This window comes from Prinia subflava, chromosome 4 (genome assembly GCF_021018805.1).
Source record: "Prinia subflava isolate CZ2003 ecotype Zambia chromosome 4, Cam_Psub_1.2, whole genome shotgun sequence".
Taxonomy (NCBI): Eukaryota; Metazoa; Chordata; class Aves; order Passeriformes; family Cisticolidae; genus Prinia; species Prinia subflava.
This window is the reverse complement of record NC_086250.1, coordinates 65336957-65359915: the sequence shown is the minus strand read 5'-3', so window position 1 is coordinate 65359915 and position 22959 is coordinate 65336957. Positions and strand designations below refer to the sequence as shown.

The window sequence follows — 22959 nt, the reverse complement described above, 5'->3', positions numbered from 1 at the left end:
CTCTCCTGGAACCACAGTACAATTTTTTTTTTTTTTTTGTAAAACAGCTTTTACTCTCTAGCAGTTTGCTTTTTTATACCATGTATTCATTGAGATTTCCTTTTTAGTAGGTAAAATGATCACTTGAAGAGCTATGGAGATTCCTAGTTTCTGCTGTGAACCTAATGATGATGTTATCCCATGTTCTATTCTATTTCACAACAAAATATCAGATGTTTTGATTTTTATCACATCATCTACTTCACTTTTTTTTTTTTTTTTGCCACAGTCACAGACTTTACTTCGTCACTGGTAAATCAAACAGCAAAATTTTATTTATTTTTTAAATTAATTTAAAAGGTTAAAGCATCTTGAGAGCTTCTTCAGATTGTTGATACAAATCAAGTTGATGCAATACTGATGAAGTACAGCTTGATTACATCTATTCTAGGCAAGGCTGGAGCTGAGAGGGCTCAGATTTTGAGAAGCCACTGTCTCAGAAGTTGTCAGGGGAACTATATGGGAATCAGTCCTTTCCACCTAGTATTGTGCTTTATCAGATCCTGCAAGCTTTTAAAAACTTCGTTAGGAGCCAGATTTCCATTGTGAGGGTTTGCTCATCCACCAGAACTACCATCCATGGAAAATGACAGTAGAAACATGTATTAAGCTTGAATAAATCTGTTCCTTCAAAACAAATCTCTCTAACTGTTGCTATGAGCCTTGCTTCCACTGCTACAGAATCTATCTGGAGTCTGAACTGTCAAAGGAATTTAAGACTGGTTGAGCCTGCTCTTCCCTGTGTACCTCTGTGTGTGGGAGTCAGGAGAGGGTGAGATCATTCCGTGCACAGCAGAGCCCCAACAAAGACTCCTGACTTACGGGGTCTGAACTGACATTTGTGGGCCTGACACACACCCCAGAGTGAAACTGCCAGCAACAGTCTCTTCTCTGCTCTTCTTTTGCTAAGTGGTTCTTCTTTTGGTATCTCTAAGGTAACTGGAATCTTTGTGCTTCTTATCTTCTAGCACATCAAATACATGGATAATGGTTAAGTCAGAACAATAAGAGATGAGATGCTGTGTCAGCATGTGGGCTGCAAGTGGAACAAAAGAGTTTTCTTAAATTCAGTATGTTCTGAAAATACAAAGTAAGTGGCAATGTTCAGCCATGCAGTAACAGGCCATAAAAGGAAAAGGAGTTACTCTTAACACTGCAGTTCTTTTGTCTTTCTATATCAGCATTCCCTTGTTTTTTAAATAGCCACAACAAATTACACTCTGAACTCTGTAAGTACCTTCACTATTTCTTCCAGACTATTCTTCTCCAAAATAGACTGTGAAACCATGTTTGTTAAGTCTCATTGTGTTCTTTATGGCTGTGGTGCACATGCTGTCCAGCAGCTGGAGTGAGATTTGGGGAATGATGAAGTCAAAAGGACACAATTTTTTTCAGTGTGTTGAGTTACCTAATCACCATTAAGGTGATGTTTACCTGTATCCCTTGTATTTACTATTTACCACATTGTCTCATGAAAATTTTTCACAGGGATCTTTAATGTGGTCATGTAATAAGTGCAAACAGCACTAATACATAAAGGACTATTTTATAGAAAATACCAATCCAGAGGAACTATGGCCTGTTCATGTTTGCATGATTTAAAATGCTGTTATTTAAAAAGAGATTGTGTTGTGAATATATGAGAGCACAACAAGTGAAAATGTGCTAAGTAGATTAACATCTACAAAACTATATTGCCATCTATTATGCTATTTGAGAAATCTGGCCAAAATTGCATCTGAATTCCTGTATTTGACATATCTAACATGCATCAACTGCAATACATTTTACATTTCAGTCCTCTGTCTTTTAGGGAAAGCTCAGTAAAGCAGAAGCAATAGTATTTATGCTTCACTGTAGGCCCCAGCTGCTTTACAAGGACCAAAGTGTGCTGTATCTCTTGTTGGTCATTTGTTTGTTTTCGTCTCTTACTGTAAGGGAATTCTTACTCTCAGAAATACCTCAGGAAAAATCATCTTTAAGAGAGATTAATAAGTTTTGGAGGACTTTTTTGTTTGTTTAAACAACAGAAGGAACTTGCCAATAATGTCCTGGTTCTGGGTTTTTTTGTGGGGGGGATAGCTCCTAATTTATCACAGCTTAATCAATATATTTAATGCACAGGGAAAAAGATATGATTGGAAAGATCTGACTCAACCTCCTGCTCAAAGCAAGGCTATATTCAGAATTAGACTGGGGGTTTTGTGTCTGATTGTGTCAAGTTTTGATGGTATCCAAGGGTGAAGTCTGTGTAAACTCTGTGGTTATTATTCCAGTTAAGAGTTTTTCCTGTATATCCCAGTCCATATTTCCCTGACTCAACTTGTACATGTTATCTCTTGTTCTTTCACTGTGCCCAACAGGTAATCAAAGAGAACACTTAGATCACCCCTCAGCCATCTCTTTTTCACCACAGACATTACTCACCCAGGCTCACTGAGTTCCAATCTCGTGGTGCTGTGTCAGCCTGAAATGTCACTTGGTTTTTGCATTGTTCAGGTCAGCACAACTTCAGGATTTTTTGCTTCATGTCATGGAGATAACCCACAATTAGGATAGTACAAGAAGGGTTTAAATCATTTATTTCTGTCTTGAAGCTCTTCTACACTGCCCAAATAAGTGACTGACAGTGAGACTCGGGTTCTGTTTTTTAGTAGATGGCAGTTAGATCTTTTCATGAAGGGTAATGCACAGTGTAATTAGTATTATTAACTGTGAAAATACAAATGTTTACTAAAGTGGTATCTAATACACCTGGAATATAAATTATGTTTTCTTTCTCTCACACAAGGTTCTCATCTTCATATTTACACTTAATGGGTAGTGCTAGTGCAGATAAACATTTCAATGAATCAGCCTCTGGAGTGGAAGGCTTGGACACAATTAGAATATTAGCTTTAGAGAGTAATTGCCAGCATAGTTAAATGTTGGTTTATTTAAATATAGCCACCAAATTATAATGGGCTCTAATGCATGGGAATGAATCGTAGTCTTGTTATGTTCAGTGAATACTTAGCTATATCCTTTATGTAAACATCCTACTCACAGTAATCCAGTAAGGACATAAGGTAGAGTCTGTTTATTTTAAGAGGTAAACCACTCAGTATTATACAGGAATTAGGATGTGCATGCATTTATGGAGGTTTCCAATGTGAGGAAACTCCAGGTTGTCCATTTCACTCTGCTTTTACTTCATGGTAAACTGTGGAGTGTGTTCCCCTAATTATCAGTCTGTATGCCTGACTTGCAGAAACATTTTAGTGTGTAAAATCTAAATCAGTATTTAAATTCTGAATTCAGAAGAAAGGTGTCTCAAGTAAGTTTTAAGACTAGAAGTCATACATCTCCTCATAGTAAATGCCTTATTATTTGAACACAAATTATCTGCCTGGTATTTCCTGCGATAAATTGATGGTTTTAGTTTCTCAGAATATGTAACACTGTGGACTGAACGTTTGCATGGTGATGGTCTTGCTTCTTTCTATTTGGAAATTTTCAGCCAACACATTCACTTGTGGATGTGAATCTGTGACACAGAGCCTGGACTACTAATAAGTCTGAATTCCAGAGAGGAAGCCTTTCTCTCCTCACAGAACTGGGGAATTCAGCAGTCCATTTCAAATGCAGAAGTACCTTGCAACCTTTAATGACACTTTTTTTTCCCTGTTATTTCTGTGGCAGTTCTGCATCTCTTGAGCAGAATGGGGCTGGGTGAGATCTGTGTGTAACACCCCTATTTCATTTATTGCAGATTCTAGTCTGTGGGATGAGTGAGACAGGGGACAGGCAGATTCCTACTATTCTCAAAGATAGGGGCTTGATGAGTCAGATCAAGTGCCTGTTAGTTTAGAGTACTTTTGTTTTCTCTCTTCTTGTGCCTACATAAGTTAGGACCTGGAACAGCTTCTTTTCAATTGAATCATGTTTCTGACACAGATTTTTGCCTTAGTATAGGTGAAAAACAATTTAATAATTCCCCATTCCAGACCAGCATTTGAAGGATATGTAGTCATTAGGAGAAATACTGAAAAGCTCAAAAAGAAAGATAAATATGATATTTCATCCATTCTGCACATTGAACAAAGTAAGGATAAGATACAAAACCCATGCATTTTAGTCTGTCATGATAATAAATGAATACCTACAGTTAAAATACTGCGTTCCAGCTTAATGCTGAAGTCTCTTTTGCAGAATAAAATGATGGTTGATTAATTTACGTTCTTAAATATAGTCAGACTTTATCTCTTTGTGGAGATCCTCAGGGGCACCTCGCGACTTCTGCTGACCTACATTAACGCTTATTTTCAGCAAACTGCTTCATGAGATAACTAAAACTTGGGCCCAGATGAGGTATCCAGGTTAGGTGCAGTGCACACCATTTGTTATTTTAGTATTACTCTGAAATGAAGTTCTCAGATAGGATGACAGACAGTGGGACATGCAAAGAACATGCATGAACCAACACCAAATCCTGCTTGCTAAAGTCCACTCTCAGCTCAGATGATTTGGACTAAGGCAAAATCGAAAATTCCCGCTGCTTATATTTTTCCTGCAGAGATCATTGCAAACCATGTCAGCTTGAACATTTAATCACAAAATAAGGAATGTATTTGGAGCTCTGTGCATAAGAGTGTTACCTAGTGACATCCATTGGGACCCTGTGTTTTAGCTTAAAGTACATACTTTAAAAAAAATGTTTCTGAGGTTATAAGGGTAAATGTTTTGGAGGAAGTTCCTGAAAACATAGGTCCTGTAGGAATCATACCCTTAATCCATTGGCTTGATGCAGTTTTCAGCACAATCAGTAAAATCCCACTGCCTTTGCTTGGCTTTGGATTAGACCTCAAGGGTCACAAACTGGTTGAACTAAGCAGTGGAGCAGATGCGAGCTTCCTCAACTTGCAGACCTTTCTACCAGATTCCTGTTCAGACTTGTTAGCATCTGAATCTCAGGAGAGCTCTCTGGAATATACATCTGCAGAAACCAGCAAATGTGTAAATTATTCTCTTAAATCTCAACGTTTTACTTCTAAAAAGGGCAAAAGTAACTTTCCTTTTAAGGAACTCAGTACTACGTTCACTTACACCTCCAAGCTTGAAGACCTCCTCTTTTGTGGGGTGTTTATGCACTCCTTATGCAGCTGTCATGCAACAGTTTAATTAGGCAAAACTCCACTTAAACTGCAGTCAGCCACTATGGCCAGGGTATGTTTCCTCTGCCCACCGCAGAGAGTTGGCTGTTGTAATTTCATTTGTTCAAATTAATGTGTTAACTCCCTCTGAGGAGGTAAGTAGTGTGTCACAGCTTGAGGCAGGACCTCTGCACACGAATCCTTTTAGTTCATAGCGGGATTCAGGCATGCAAATGTTGACATTTTGAAATTGTTTCCCCAGAAGGTCAAATTAGTGTAACTGGCTACAAAAAGAAAACACATCTACCCTGATGCCTTTCATAATTAGACTAGCTAGAAATAAACCCAAGTGGTTGCCATTATACTCAAAGCCGTGTCAGCTGCTACTGGAATTACATTCGTTTGTGGAAAAAATAAAACAAAAGACTTGATTTCGAGTATTTATTTGACATTACAGGAAACAAATGGTTGAAATAAGTTTTGAAAACTTTGTAAAAAGTAGTGCATTTGTTGTACTGGTTGGTAAGGCACTGTTTTCAAGACTGAGATATCTATTCCTCAAGGTTTTCAAATATATATGGGTCAGTAGGAAATCTCCTTATCATCAGGACAAGGAGTCATTTTCCCAGCTGTCTTAGAAGTATGAATGTACTCTACAACAGAATGTCACGATGCTGCTTTGTAATGTCTTTCTTGGGTGTTACTTCGTCTTTAAACATTACAAATGTGTAGGAACCATATTATGACATTAGTTTATTCCAAATTTAATCAAAATCTTGCTAGATGATAAGAAATTTTCAAGATATGTTTAGTACATTTCGCTTAAAGTGTTTAAGTTATATTCACATCTGCTGCAAATTAATTTGGGTGTACTAAAAGCAATAGAGCAATAGTTATATCAGTTTCTAGTCTGCTGAAATGTGTCTTTAGAAGTTACTTGGAACCACCCAGTGCTACTTTAATTTGGAAACACTGAATCAGTGTCCTGTTCAATTTTAGGTGAATTGTAACTTCAATTTTTTTTAATTCCCGCCCCCCTCCCCAATCTCTGGAGTGTACCATTAACCACAATGTGTTAGTGTATGAGCATCAAGGAAAAATGTGAGTTCTCCTTTAACTTTCAGCAGGGATTTTGTGTGAGTGTTCCTCATCTGTCAACAGTGACTCATGGTATCTTGGATCAGTGTGGGCATTTGGAAGCCTGTGTGGCAGTTGACATACACATACACTTGGATATTGCACCCAAAGGAGCGTTCTTTGGGAGGGAAATTAGTAGAGTAACCAGTGGAGCTGCCGAGAATGAATAATACCACTGGGTCTGGAAGGGGAACTGGAAAGTGCCCTGCCTTTTCCCCCACAGCATTCCAAGTTTTAATGCGCCCTTTACATGAACCAAACTTACACTGGGGCTGCACAACGTGTGTTAGAAATTCATTAAATTCACATTGCACTGGCGTGGCAATATGGTGCCAGTGGACAGTGTTTCCTAAATCCAGGTGAAAAATGGCCCTGCTTCAAAGCACGCAAAGTGCAAATAAATGCAGAGTGTGGAAAAATAAACTAGGTTAGAACTTGCAGTACATTTTGCAAAAATTGTTACGTTTTGGTAATTCTCATTTTACATAAGTTAAGATAAGAAGGCAAACCCTGCTTTCCATTTCAGTGTGCCTGGACCATTTCACTGATACCTTCAGTCTACAGATCATTCTCTAAAGGCTTCTCTTCTGACAGGGGCACAAAGTAAATGATATGAATGTGATCTCTTATTTCTGTCTTGGTAAGAAAAGTGCAGTTTTTTGTGGCTTGAGCAAAAATGATATAATGATTCTCATTTATATTCCACTGGAGTTTCAGAAATAAAAACTTCCATTATTTTTCTTTCCTGATGCTAACACTGAGGATAATGATGCTATTGTGTTGATGCAAGAAGAGCTACCATTTATTTAGATTGATGAGACTCCTAGGATCAGTGGTGTAGACTACATCACCTTTCTGCTAGTTTAAAGGGAGTGGAAAAGAATAAAACCTCTGGAAAAAGATGGATATTTAGCATGGCAGGCATCCACACCAGCTTTTTCCCCCTCCACTCCAAGTTAATTTTGTTGAATGTAATATTGCATGGTTCTTTGTTACTTTTGGAACAGCATTTTCATTTTTTCAGTTCTAATTTGTGTGCTTGTCACCTCCCTCTTACTGACATTTGCTGCAGGAGGTGGGAGGAGATGTGGCTGGACATGCTGCAGTTGGGCCACGTCAGCTGGGAGCAGCCACCAGGACCCTGCCCAGAGCCAGCTCAGGTGGGACTGGCCCAGAGGTCCTGGAGTCAAACCATCATAAAGTTCCTTTCAGTTGTCTTTGGATCCCCTTCTGAGGCTGCTCTAAATAGGGGCTGATGTACCAGTGATTTGTTGTTCAAACAAATCCAACTGTATTTACAGTGACATGTCTTTGAGCAGTGAACCTGTGCTCTGAGGTCAGGCTCTGTGAAGCTGTATCCAAACCTCATCGTGCATTAAGCCCAGACAGACAGGAGGTGCTACCTGAGTGCTGTTGATAATCCACTCACTTTTCCTCTTCTACCTCTACTGGAAATTGCTGATGGGTCTTTCTGAAGTTCACTTAAAAGATCAAATATGGATGGACAAGTTATTTCAGAAGAAAAGGCATTTAGGAGGAATTAGGGTTTGAAATGCTGTTACAGAAACTGAATTCAATCCATATGAAATGATGCTGTTTGCAGATACTTCCTCTCACCCAGGGAGGCCCCAAAGGCTTTGAGGAGAGGAGATGCAGTGGGGAGGATGAAGGGTGAGGGAGGCACCATGACCAGCTGAGAAAGGAGTCACAGCAGTCATTTTGCTGAATTGGATTTCAAGTTTTGCATCTTCACTTTCCTTGTCAAGACTCAGGTCATGGCTGCACTTTTATACACACATGATTAGGAGGGAAATGTGTTGTCTCCAGCCACAGCCAAAGCAAACACATAATATGGTGTTTCCATAACCAGAGTTCTCCATAGTAGAAGATAACAGGGTCAGGTCAATCAGAGAGTGAGAGTTCCCCAGAGTACTTCTAAGTTTTCTACAATTTGAATTTCCGGAACTCGGTGAGCAGAAGGCTGTGTCTCTTAATTTAATAGCCTCTTAAAGTTTTCTTTTTCTTGATTTTGCTACTTTGTCCCCTGAAACTATAACCAACAGCCCATGTCAAGAATTTCTAGTTTACATGTGTTATGTGAAACGGATTAAGACAAATCTTGGGTAATTTTAAAACTAGTTAAGCTCTTCACACTCTAGTTTCTTGGTGTTGTCAGAATTACAGTTGCAAGTTTGCTTCTATGTAGCGAAATTGTAGGTAGAAATGCATTTCTCCCAGTCCCTTTAGAGTATTGACAGACCCAAAAAATGAATGTAAAAATGGTATGTAAGGTTCACTTTCCCTTTTGAATATAGCAGTTAATTATAAATTTCTTGTTTGTTATTTGAGTGTGTAATAATTACAAAAATAAATTATAAAAATTGGTTTGTGTAACTTGAAAGACATTTGAAATTTTGATTGATAGAGCATTATCAGGCATGAGAAAATTCACTTTGAGAAATTGGGGGTTTGCTGCTGAATGATTGATTATTATGTTTATGACATTTGGAAGGGAAAAACTGCACAGAGATGCACAGAAGATTGTAGGTGCAACTGGAAACATTTGATAAATAACGTTTACTAATTTGTTCTAATGAACAATAAATATATTACACACACTGCAGAACCGCCACAATCAGAATCTTTTATCCATGGTGTAAGTCCATTGATTTTCATTAGGATAAATTAAGAGCAAAATCGGGCATTGTGACTTTATTTTGGCATGGAAGTCTGTGCAAGGAGGGTCAGGGGTTAGAAATCCCTGCTGTATTTTGCTGCAATTAAAGTGCACAGCAGAGCTGTGTGTGTCTGTATGTGAGCTACACAGACTGCTTCACTGCTGTTGTTGCTCTCAGCCCCTTGCTGAAACTCATCCAAAACCTCACTTATGGATTAGAAGAAACAAGAGCTATCAGAAGAGAGAAGGATGTAAATCCAAGCATGAATTTTACTCATCCATTCTATTAATGTTAAAAGACAGTTTCTCAAAGTGCTGCATATGTGATTGAAGTGAAGGGTGGATCCATTCTGGAAAAACAAAATTTTAACAGAAGGAGTGTTGATAGCTCTGTCTGAAATTAAGAATATGAGGTCACTGATATGTAACCATAAACAAAAACCTGGATACAGTCCATCTAAACCAGCTGCTATATAAATTATAACGATTATAATGATTTACCTACTAGCAGGACTAACCCAAAGCCCTTTTTGCATCTTATTAAACAGAGGACTTTAAAGAGTTGTTACACAGATAGAGACAAGAGTTTCACACATGATTTTCAAGCCTAAAAAGACATTTTTGAAGCAGGTCAGATGCATTTGCCATCACAAATCTGCTGAAAACACAAGTGTTACTTATTGTATTTGGCAGTTGTGCATATGCAACTAAATTTCCAGGAAAGCTTCCTAACCCTATTGTGCATATTAAATAACTCACCTTAGTAAATAATTTGTGCAGGTTTATATTGTTGGTTGAGTAATAAAAATAAAATACATCAGAGAAGGCAGAGAAGGACTTTATAGAAGCTTAGAATGTGTGAAAGACAACTTGTAGAGCATCTAGTTCCAAGGGTATGGGACACCTTCCATGAGCAGGGACACCTTGCATTAGACCAGATTGCTCAAAGTCCCATCCAACGTGGCCTTGAACAGTTTCAAGGATGGATCATCCACATCTTCTCTGAGCAACCTGAGCCTGTGTCTTACCACCTTCATAGCAAAGATTTTCTTTCTCCTATCAAATCTAAGCCTGCCTACCATTAGTTTAGAGCTTGTTTAATTTCACATTGAATCCACCTCTGCTGGATTTCCTCCATCCCAGTGTCTGAAGCTGTAGAGACACACTCCCTTGCAGCCTCTTAAACCAGTGAAAGCACTGACACTCTCCCTTACTGATGCCTCACCCTCTGCAGGTCCCCCTCATTCTTACACTGTCTCAATTTTGACATCTAAATCCTTTACAGACCTACCCCATTAGTCTTTTCAAGAGTCAGTGGTAACTTGCTTGTCAAACAGCAAAGTCACACTTGAAAGTAAACCACCAATCTTTCAAAAAATTTCCTCTGATATCCCTATGAAACTTAACAGCTCATATTTGCTAGTTCTAAATGAGCTAACTTATTTTTGAAGTACATGATTTGGTACCTGAAAATAGGATTTCTTTGAGAGTTAAAAAAAATCCTGTAATACTTTTGCCGTGAGAAAGGAATACACGTGCATGAGGAAGGATTTTATCATAACTGCAACTCTAGTACACATATGGACATTGTTGTTACTTTTGACTCCTGATAGTCCATGGTGTGTAAATCACAAAGACACTGACTGTGTTTTTGACTTTGAACTTTCAGGTACAGTTGTTAGGAGGTTCCCTTTTCAGAAGGGAATTTTCAAAAACACTGTTGTATTTAAGTAGTTGTTTATGTAATAGTCCCCAAACTCTCGTCTGAGTTTTTTCTCAGAAATAATGATTCTTTGGAAGATGAACTGACTTGAAGAATAATAAATAAACCTAAAACTTCTCAAATTGGACTTGTACAAAAGTCATCATGTAGACGTTTTGTCCCTGCATTGTGTATATCTGACTTTCATTGTCATGATTATGACAAAATAGAATCATGTCTTTTGAGCTAACGTCAAAGTAGCTTGCCTGAGAAAACACCCTAATAATTGAACATGCAGCTGCATCAAGTAACAATTAGATGAAGAGCAAAAGCAATTCATCTTTGATGGCCTTTAGCCAGTGTTGTTGGACACTGAGATAAATGGGTTTCAGGGTAACTCAGGTGCACTTATACTGCAGCATGGTCAATGTCTGGAGCAGGTAGGTGTGCCCATAGACAGCAGCAGCTCTTTCCTTGCCTTGCTGTTCTTCTGGCAGAAAAAGTTCATGAATTGGAAATCTGTTCTTGCTTTATTTGGGAACTGTCAGTAAGTAAGAACTCTGCTCCACCCTCCACTTGGACCCAACACGTAGCTGGGCCATGCAGAAGATGGGATGTGACAGTCCTGCCTGGCCAAATGAAATACACCCCTGCCCTGGCAAAACAGCAGTATGTGTGTTAGTCCCTGCAAAGGTGTTTGTGCATCTGTGATAAGATATTTAATCAGACAAGGCCAGTACTGTTCATGGATAAGGTAATCACTCCTCAAAGTTAGAACTGCCCACAATTTCACTTAATTGGTAACCAGTACCGGTTCTGCTCGCTGGAGTTGAGCTTCGTAGCAGTATCATAGAGAGAGCTGAAAATTGATTAACTTCTAACTAGATCTGATAACTGAGTTATTTAATGATTAGGATTTAGCTGGCTGTTTACCTGTGCTAGCTCAGATGGTGCAATTTAAGGTCATGCAGTGCCACATTGGGCTACCCAACTCAGGAGCCTGAGTTGATATGCCTGCAGTGTTTTTAGTATTTGAGTTAGAATGTTTGTAAACTTAACAATAGATCATTATTTTGCCATATTATTGCCACATTTTAAAGAACCTTGATTGTTATAGATCCTAAGGCCTGGGTGCTCATTGGTATGATTTCATTATTTCTCCTGAGCAGTGCTTACACCAGCACAAGCAGGAGGTAGCAAAGATGTTACCTACTCAAATCTCAAGACAGATTAATTTTCCCTTAGATGGACAATGTCTTAGTAAAACCAGATTGTTTTATGAATATATGATTGCCATCATATATTCCTGCCTGATGCATCACACACACACAAAAAATTCTATAGGTAGTATGGGTAATGTAAGTGTGATTTTGTAACAATGTTGGGCTTAAATACTTGTGAAGTTCATGGTTAAATGTGTGCTGTAACCTTTCTCATGAAGCCAAACTCATAATATGGGGTGTTAGGGTAATTTTACAAATGCACGAGATCAAGCTTTACAAGTCTTTGTTTAGCTCATAGGTTATTTCTCATGTTTTATAAGAAAAGAGCTGAGCAATAGGGATAATCTGGATTCACTTTGAGAGACCAAAAGGACAAATAATGCAAATAATAAAGGGAAAGCAAGATGGTTTTAAAAATCTAAATGTTTTATGTCTTTGAAATATCATGTGACCCCTTCAATTACTCAAACCAAAAACACTTTAAGGGCTGTCATGTAGCTAAATAGTGCTGACATTAATGAGCTAAAATCTTCTCTCAGTTTTACAGTATAAAAAACATATGCATCAGTATTTTGAAGTCAAAGGATTCCATGCTTATACTGGTGCAACTGAAACAAAACATGGGTGTAACATTCCTCCTTCCAGGTATCTGGTTTTAATCAAACTATACTCCTGGCCCTCAAGTTTTCTTTGCTGCTGGAAGGTGGGCAGGGGTGTTTCATTTAAAATGCTTGGTTTACATCACGATTGTACAAATTCTGTATATCTTGTCCTAGCTACTGCTAATTGATAAATAGTAATAGTTCCCTGAACTGTGTTTCTGAACTATGTGTTCTCTCAGAAGCAAAAGTTTTGCTCTAAAACAAATATGGTACTGTTTTTTTCTGCTTTTAGTAGAGTTCAGTGAAACCAGGTGATTGGCAACTGTTATGATAAGGTAGACGAAGAGGATGAAAGCTGGGACTGATTGAACAGCTGTGAGGGGCTCTGTTCCAATTGTATTTTGATTACTGATAAGATAACCCTCCCTTTTCTCCCAGTGATTTATCTCATTCAAATTACAATAACACTGAATTGCCATCAACAACAAAGGCTGTGTAGTTTCAAGTTTCTGTGACTCTAGTGTAGCAAAAACCCAAAGGTGCTGATTAGAAGTTTTCATGTTACATTTCTAAAAATGGATAAATCACTTACTGCACTGTGGGATCTCATAGACTTCATAAGCCTGTTTTTTGTTTCATTTGAGATAAAACCGATCACTTTCTGGTATATCCAAGCAGCATAATTCTAAAATTATCTGAAAGCATAACCTCTCCAAAAACAAACCCCCCTGTTGTTGGGGTTTGTTTTTGGAGAGGAGGGTGTTGATAATTTGTATGTCTCTTTATTCTTCTGCTCCTAATATGAAATCAAAGACTTAGAATAGTTTGGAAATATTGGAATAGTTTTAATATAACTGAAGGACATATAATCTGACCTGTTAAACTAAAAGATCTGACAAAACAAATGTTTCTGCAATTATATTTTTCTCCCCTCAGGTGAAATGCTAAAAAAAAAAAAAAAAAAAAAAAAAGAATTAGTTTTTCTTGGCTTGTTTTATAGAAATTTGAATTGTACCACGGACTGTTACCAAGTTATTTTTAATTAGGATGGGTGACTGAACCATTCTCCTCAATGAGGGCTAAATCCTAAGGTCCAAGTGATGTCTGAGGTGACAGTGAAAGAAAATAATTGTGATATAAAGCAGTTAAATCCTAGGTGGAAAAGGAGTTGTTATCCTTCAGGCTATTGGCCATTTTACTAAGCATTAGACCTGGGGTCAAACTCACCTGATTTCAGGCTAGTGTTTTCCATTACATAGGGAAATACTCCACTGCAGTATCTCACTGTATGACAACCATTGTCTTGTCTGGATGGGGGCTGGTCTCCCAACAAATACAGTGCCTTTTCCATGCTTATATTGTTGGTTTTGCCACACAGCTCTGCTGGCTCATGCCTTGCAGGAAGCTCTCTTGATTTCTTGCCAGTCCCTGCCTTTTCCATAAGTGTCTGACTGGGGCAGAAGTCACCATCTGCACTCACAGCAATGAAATGTGGAAGCTGCAGGAGAGGTTGGAAGTTAGAATACCCACTCCTTTCCTTGCCTATATCTAAGAATTCAGCAAATAATTACTCAGTGACTAATTTACACCTGGGATTATTTAGAAAGATACACATGCTGATATACAGAACTGGCACAATATGCATCTGTGTAAGCAAGAAATGCATGTGCAGACATGCGGCCACCCGATCCTCTGTAGCCAAAGTGGAGGCCTGGCGAGAGAAGAAGGAAATGTTCTAGCATGACGTTGTGGGAGGCACGGCTCACAGTTCAGCAGAATCCCTGTTTGATGGCATAATGGCATTGGCTCATCTTTTATCTGCTGCTGGGAGGTGTACAGCCAGATCTTATCGCTGCTGGCAGAGGAATGCGGGTCGGGAGTTTTGTGCAACCAGCAACCCACTCATTGGCTTCAGGAGCGTGTTGTGACGAGCAGCACTCCCTGTATGATCCAGTGCTCTGCAGAGCCACCAGGAATAGGACAGTGCTGAGGAACCTAGGAAACCTTTCCTCTGGTTTTTAGAGAATTTGATGTGCCCTTTTGACCCTTATCAACAAAAACAGTCTTGGCTGGTGTGTGTCATTGTGAAGTCTATAACAGAGACGTAGGCCAAAGCCCACAAATTTTCTAAGTTGTTGCACAGACAAACTCCCCTCTTGCTAAAAAGATTAAAGATAGCTTGCCTGCTAGTAGATAAGTGAAAAATAAGATGGTTTTCTTTTGTTATGTTCTCCTCTTGACAAACTCTGCTGAGGGAACACAGACATAAACAAGGTTTACAGTGGAATACCAACCATGGATAAAGCAAACTTCAGGATCTGCATGACTGTATTCATCTTAGCTATAGCTGTGGTTTTCTGACTTCTTCTTTAATGAAGAAGTGTGATAAAAATAAACCAAATCTACATTCCTTGCGCGTGCATATCTCCATGGATTTCACAGCAGGAATTTGGCCCTCTGTGTGTATATATACTATTAAGTTACAATTCCATTAGCAAATTAAATAACCATGTATTAAAACGAACACAAGAGTTAGGGACTGGTTTTCTTCTGTAAATGTGCCAACTCTATCTGGCAAAGTGAATGTTCTGACACAAGTCAGACTGGATCAACAGACACATCAGTTAATAGAAATAGAAACACCATGCAGAGTCTACAGAAAAGCATATTGGAAAAGGTCAAATACTTCAAGCTTGGACACTGGCAGAGAAAGGAGACTAAGATGGAGCAAGTAAGTCACAAATGTGAATTCAAGCCAGTTGAAGTGTTTATTAAGGGCATCTAGCCCACAAACCCTGAGAAGTTCAACCTCTATCTGATGTCAGTGATCATCACATATACTATAATATGATGCATTTGAAACTGTAAGTTTTGGTCACCTGCAACACCTAATAAATGTGGGAATGAGCAAATAAAAAAAGCAATGACATCTCTTTTACCTTCAAAATACCACCACACACTTCAAATCTACCTCATAGAGCATTTTACAGACAGTGCTAGTTGTAGTGTGCAGTGGTTAGCTGTGTGGGGCTCATTCATTCCTGTTCAAAGCTACAGACGTGACTACAGCTGAGGATGTGTCAAAAGGAAATGAGAAAATTATCTCAGGGCAATTACTGAAGAAATTCTCTGGGAAATTACTGAAAAAAGATGGAGTAATGTTCATCTTTGCAATAAAAATAACTCCACAGATCATAGAGGAAGTAAAAAAAAATACTTTAGGAACAGGCAACCATTACCTGTCTGCATAGATCATGGCTAGGCCAACGTTTAATTGTAAGAAAAAAAAGGGCAAATATTTAGGCTATGCTAGTAGACAGTATTAATTTAATTGATTCACTGAAAGCATTAATCATTTCCTCTTGTTGTTACAGTACAATCTTTGTTGTAAATCTTAGTTTATGTTATCACTGATCATCCACAAACCTTGCCAGCATGAGTGATCGACTCTTAGTAGAATTGATGGATGCCAGTGCCCTTCTGGGATTGAGATCTATTTTTGCTCTTTCTCTCAGGAATAGCCACTCATTGGATAATGAAGACACTGGATAGTAAACACCTTAAAACTAATGAATTTGAGGAATTGGAATTCTTAATTTGTATTGATTGTGCAAATGCCATTGCCTTGCTCTTCAACACCCTGTTCCAGAATGGCCTGTAAAACCACATTCATCACTAGATGAATACATATCAGTTAGAATAAACAGCAGAGGAACTGCAAAAATTATTTAGGATTTCACCTCCTACTTGTGATGTAGCTCAAACCTACCTAAATTAGTAGACTGAGAATCATCAACACACAGATGATGTTTTTTTCCTCAGCCTATATTCTCAACCTGATTCCTGACAGGGAGAAACCTGATGTCACCTGATTTAAAATACACTGCTTGGAGCATGTTTAGGCCTAATCTTTTGGGCAACAGACCCTGGAAATCCAGTTGTCATCTGCAGAAGTCAGTGATGTTGTCACATTATGACACGTACTGAATGAAAACCTAGAAGAAATGTCCCATTCTTAGAGAAGACAATGGAATTTAGCTTTTAGTTTGACTATAAATTGCATGTCCATAAAAAGACCCAACAGTGTTTGGGTTGCATGCTCTGAAAGTCACAGAAAAAGAAAAAAACCTATATATTTTCCTGCACAGCCACACCTGGTCCTTTTTAAGTTTTACTGTAGAGACTTATGAACAGTGAAGATGATGATGTAATGTACTCTTGGCCATAATAAACCCTAGACTCCAATGCTATGATCTCACATTTTTCATGAATATTAGAAAGACAAGAAAACGTCAATCACCATCTGTAGATGTGAATATTTAGAACTCTGCATTAGCAAAATCATATCAGGCTTCTTTTAAGCCAAGTAGCTGTGTGCCTAACTGATCCCATTTTCATTTTTATCAGTTTTACCTTTGTGTAACATCGACTTCAGCAGACATTTGTCTTTATGTTGCAGTCACAAAGGGCAGAACCATTCGAATATGAGTTCAAACCAACAAAGATGAAAAAAATTACAAAGGTTTTTGACAGCTGTATTATAAGAAAAATGATCAGATACAGGTGACAGCAGAGCATTTCTAGCCAAGAGAGAGTTTTAAGATAAGTTAAGCAATCAATCATCTACATCACTCACTATTCAGCGAGTCGACATTCAACATCTGAATCAGTCATTACAGAGTAAAGAGAATTAGTAAAGTCTCTTACAAAATGCAAATAAGTGAACTGGAGGACAATAGAGTCAAATTCTAGAACTTGGCAGGAAGCCATGAGAATTATTTTGACAAGACTGCTTGAGGTAATTTGATTGTTACATTTAAAAGAAAAATAATTTTTAAAAAGTGAGCTTCAGTCTTGAGCTGTACAAGTTTGTGATATAAATGTATAGCTGTATTTAGTGACAAAAGGTGTAGAATAAGGAACAAAATATGGTGTCTACTCTGATGCTTTGCTACACTGCTACACAAATTGACTATTTTTGGTGGTAGTGAGAGTTTTTCCAAATAAATACAAAGAATACTAAAGCTGAAAGCTAACCCAAATGGTATGGAGCTAACAGTGTTTGTCTTCCTTGAGTATGTTGCCTACTAATGTTTTTGCAGAGTTTCAACCTGCTTCAAAATTTACCTGGTATAAGTGAACATCAAAAATAGGCTTAACATCTGCAGAACTACAAAGCTGCAGGTGTGAAATGCTGTAAAATCATAGGTACCACTATTACCTAGGTCCAGAAATTCCCCACCTAGTATCTTCCTTGTTAATACAAAAGAATGAGCTAAAAAGAAGGGAGCGGAGTTGAAAATCAGGCAGAAACTTTTGTTTTAATAGCAGTTTCTCCTTGATTTCTGTCAGTATATGAGATGCTATCTTACACTCACTTCTCAGTTGGGATAATGGTGGAAATTGGGAGTGATCTTACTGAAAAGTGAAAGCCATGGAAGGTAGCTGTACTGTTAGGTGAATTCTAGACATCCAGGCACTTGGCATGTGGTCTGAGAGGAGCTGCATACACCCTTGGCTTGCACTTGTGGCAGAACTGATGAATACATCCTGAATACCTGAAGCTCCGGCCATGCCCTCTGGCCATCAGCCCTTGGATGCTGATGTGTTCACTCCCTTTCTTCATGGGTCCATCAATGGAACTGCTCCTGCTCCTAAAGCTGGATATTTGCCTTCATAATTCACAAGCTGAGGGCTGGAACCATGGAGGATTTGTCAACACCAGGAAACCTTCTTATTGATGACTTACTGGTGGAGACATGCCTTGAAATGATAGAGATGGTTTGGTTTTGGTCGTGATAGGTAGGCATAAAGAAAGTGTCTTCCCATGAATATTTATATTATTATGGTCTATATTCTGGTAAAAATATTTTTCTGAAAAATGCCCATGGCTTTGTTAATGTTTGAATAGCTAAGATGGATCCCTGTACTTAAAAAAACCCTGTCCATGCAAATACAAATCTCTGTGAGGAATATCAGAACAAGAAAATTACTCTTGAGTTTAAAAAGAAGCAAGGTTACTTTCTCTAGGAAAGTTCTTGTTCCAAGCAAGGCAACAACATGCTGCCTGTGTGAGAAAGCTCAGAATATAATAAATTTAAAAATAGGTGCTACATGTTATCAGCTAGTCATTCTTAGCCCTTTTCTCATAACTTATAGATCTTTATGAAACAGTTTCGTCTGCTGGAAATTGATTTTGTGTTTCGATGTGGTTATCAGCTGGTTATCCCCAAGTTTATCCTTACAAATGTCATTGACTGAACAAAATTGAACTTTGTCCCATGATAAGCTACATAGATAGAATTCTACCACCTAAAAGCTCATACAGGTTTTTAATTGATTTCACTGTTGTTTTGACCTCTTTGTAGAGCTGAATCTCACAAGCAGTTTGGGTGCTTGAAATAAAAACTTTCAGGAGCCTAGATAAATAATGCTTTCACTTGTTTCTACACCATAAGCACAAATTCCTAAAATGATATTTGTACAAGTCAAACTGTAAGTCTCTGTTTCATTTGACCATATTAACAACAAAAGTATTACCTTTATCTTGCAGAAATGTTGGAATCCAACAATATAATCAATTTCAATGGACTAGCTAATAGCTCCAGTTACCATACTTTCCTCTTGGACGAAGAACGTGGTCGGCTGTATGTTGGAGCCAAGGATCACATATTTTCTTTCAACCTGGTTAACATCAAGGAATATCAAAAGGTACGTTCATTCACGTTCTGTACAATGTAAATATATACTTTTAATGTTAAAGACTCGTTATTACTCAAACTATGTTGTGCACTGTTGGAATTATGTAGTAATTGTTTAGCTGTCAGGAATACTGTTACGACAAAAATATTTGCTGACTTTACGAAAAGAAATTTATAACGAGTCTGTGACCTTTGGCTATGTAATCTAAAATATTTTTTTTCAGACTACAAAAAAGAAGTGAATGATAAGTGAATAATCCAGCTATTACCAAAACAAGACATACTTTCATAGCAACTACTGAAGAAGACAAGCATCTATTATGACAGTTTAAACAGAAAGGCTTTACTGCTTTATATTTGTCAGCAGATAAAAGAAGCTATTTGGGAGTCCAAGTGTTGATTTTTTCTTCTTTAACTCAGCACTTGTAGGCACTCTGCTCTGCTACTTTTGAACCAAAACACAGTTCCAGTGTTAATAAAAGAGGAGCAACTCCATAAAATATTGCTGTTCTTGATGGAGATTGTAGTTTTCCAGTAAAAGTTGGTGACTAATTAAAAGCTGAAAGGCAGTTTGGTGTCATTCTTCTGTTGGAGTCCAAATAAATAATTAAGTTTTCCTTTATTTTAGTAAGGCAAAATGCTAAGAAGGTAAACAATGGAATGGAGGTTTGACTTGTTATATTAAGTATTTTGATGGCTCATTTTAAAATCCAGAGAGTACCCTTTTATGAAAGATATATTGCTTCAATACCCAGGGATTATTTTTTTTTCTTAGTGTTCCTGACCTTTTGGCCGTTTGACTATTAGCTTCCTAAGATGATAGCAATAAATACCTTGTGTTTTCTGTTCAGAGGGAAGACAGACTATTCATTTGTATTCTCTAAGGATAAGAGGATAAAAGGAAAACAGAGTATTTTCTTTTCTATTCTCTTTAGAGCAGCTATAAAGGAAACTAGCTATTTATTTGAATTCTCTGAGGGATCAATAGCTTAATGTGCAAAACATCTGGAATAATTAAAGCAAAGAAGGTGTTTCCATTGCAGAAAAGAGCTCTGTAGAGTGGGAGTGATTGTATTTTACATACTTACATATTCAGATACTTTTAGAACACTATTTGACTTTATATCAAATATGAAAATATTAAATAAAGAGTTGCTGTCAGTAACATGGAAATATATGTTAGCAACAGACTTAGAGAATTTAGACTAGATTTAAGAATAGTCAAAAGGCTTTAAGACTTTGGAGATCTGTTTATTATAAACAGAAGAGTCATGTAAGAAACTTCAATCAAAATTACAGTACTGCCAGTGTTGCACTTGAGCTCAAACTTCACTGGTTTTTGCTTCTACCATCTAAGAAAATTCCTTGTGTTTCTGTCTAAATGCTGATGGCAACATCAAAAGTCAAAAAGCCAAATCTATGAAAGTACTGAAATCAGCATGACTTAGCTGTCTTTTAAACAGAGTTAGAGAAAAAAGTTTTACAGTGAAACTAAGAAAAAGAACATCTGGCTTGAAATACACTGGTTTGAAAAATACTGAGATTTTTGCCCAAAACTTGAACTAAACTTGAACCGGTCCTTTTGGGATATCTGAGAAGTTTGGTTAATGTTTTTCAACCTAGTAAATTTAAATTTTCACATCTCTACACATTTTAAGCTGAGGATAGCAACAGGAAGTAGTGGGAATCCTCTGAGAGAGAATGTGCTCATAAAATTTTCAGCCTTATTTTATAGACTTACAATGTTCGATTGCTGTTTGGATTTCATTGAGAAAATTTTGAATTTAAAAAATGTTACAAACTGTATTTTCAAATATCATCTACGACATCTCCTTTGACCCCTTCAGTCATCCACATTCCATCTTTTTTTTTAATGTTTTCCCTTTTGCTTGCAATGAGCAAACTATATTGAACACCAAGACTGTAATCCAGACTTAAGGCCATTCATATTGCATTATCTGAGGCTCCCAAATGAATAGCCTGGCACTTTATGGGAAGATCATGTTTTATTCTATATGTAATTCCTAAAAGCTTTTCAAAGAAACATGAATAATTGACTGTGAGGGTCTCTGGATTTTCTCTGTATGAGGTGAGATCCATTTTCTGCTAAGCAAACACTACAGAAAACCTAGATTTCGGATTAGTTGTGTTAGGGTGGCTCTATAGAAACAGCATAAACATTTTTATTTTGATAGTGCTATATTTGTCAAATACCATGGCTCCTTTTTTATTATTTAATTAACTGAACTAGCAAAAGAAAAAAAATTTTGGATATGGATATTGGATACACTGAAGAGGCAAACACCTCATTTCTAATGCTGGGACTCTAATGTGAGATTGTATTTCCATTAAATGAGATTTAAAAGATTAAAAGAACACTCTTTTATTGGAGAGTCAACCCTCTTACCATTAGGACTGGAGATGCACAGTGGAAATTCACAATGCAGACTTCAAGATTGGTTTTTACTATGACATCTACTATTCCTATTTTTATTCCCACTATTTCATTTCTTTGTTGTCAAATTTTAAGAAAGAAAAGGAAATAAGGAAAAGAATGGGGGGAAGATAAACTGGATAAAGGGACTCTGTAAGCATTTGGCCTGCAATTTGTGAATGCTGAAGCATGAAATAACACAATGTGATTTTTGTTTTGTGTCTTTAGATTGTTTGGCCTGTATCACATTCCCGAAGGGATGAGTGCAAGTGGGCTGGAAAAGATATTGTGGTAAGTACAAATCTTTTTAGCTTTTTTTTTTCCTTTTATAAAACATTGTAAATATTTTATTATGTCCTACTGTGTTAATTCTTAAAGTCTTTTTTCCTAATCTGTAAAGTCACACATCTGATCATAGCTTCACTCTTGAGTTTTTTCAGTCCTCTTATATAGAAATTTTGTCTTCATTACCAAGGATTTTAATTTATAAATGGAAATCATGCAAGTGAAATAGAATTTATATATCAAAGACAAAAAAATCAGCAAGAAAGAAGAAATATCAGAATGAGAAACATTAATCCTTGCGTACTCATCTCCTGATGAGAAGGTACATAATGTTTTGACCCATTTTTGCCCTGCTCCAGGTCCCAGTCCTCAGGGGAGTTCCAAGAAGTGCTTTCTCTTTGTAGCATCTCTCTAGAGCCAGTGGGTTCCCCAGAGCTCTTTCCTGCATGGAGTTCATAGCAATATTGAGGTCAAGGTGGTGTAAACATTCTGCATGAGTTTTGGTGCCTCAGGAAAGACACTGCTGCACCAGGCATCATTTCCTGAACGTTTTCCCTCCTTCCTGTGTACATCATATTCCCTGTATTTATGAGGTAAGAGAGACACAGCCAGCAGCCCCCAAATAGCAATCATTCCACACTGACAGCAACTATCTTATTTAGAGGAACAGTGTGGGAAATGGGGCTGAAGGAGGGGAAAAACAGATGAAAAATACATGCATGCAATGAGCCAAACAAATAGTTGCATAGCAAATCCAAATGGGAAATCAGCGTGGTTGCCAAGGTATAAGTGAGAGTGGAACTTGGCCCCGTGTGGATACGCTATTGGCCTGATTTTCAGAGATGATTCTGTAAAATATTCATAATGCCAACCATATGCCTCTGGAGAGCTCCATTTGAATAATTTCCTAGGTCATAATAAAAATAGTCTCATCAGTCTTTACCTAGGCCATAGAGGACAGTTGTCTTCAAAAAAATCCCATCTGGGAACAGTAGAGGTGGATTGGGTAAAAAGTAAGAAATATGGG

At 37.6% G+C, this 22959-nt stretch overlaps 1 protein-coding gene across 3 annotated transcripts in view; it reads left to right on the top strand.

The window, feature by feature from the left end:
* Nucleotides 1-22959, top strand: part of SEMA3A (semaphorin 3A) — a 237311-nt gene that overhangs the window by 100807 nt on the left and 113545 nt on the right. For all 3 annotated transcript variants that reach the window (XM_063396993.1, XM_063396992.1, XM_063396991.1), the window contains 2 exons: nucleotides 19066-19223; nucleotides 21876-21938. In XM_063396993.1, coding sequence (XP_063253063.1) covers nucleotides 19066-19223; nucleotides 21876-21938 — 221 coding nt within the window. The remainder of the gene's footprint in view (nucleotides 1-19065; nucleotides 19224-21875; nucleotides 21939-22959) is intronic.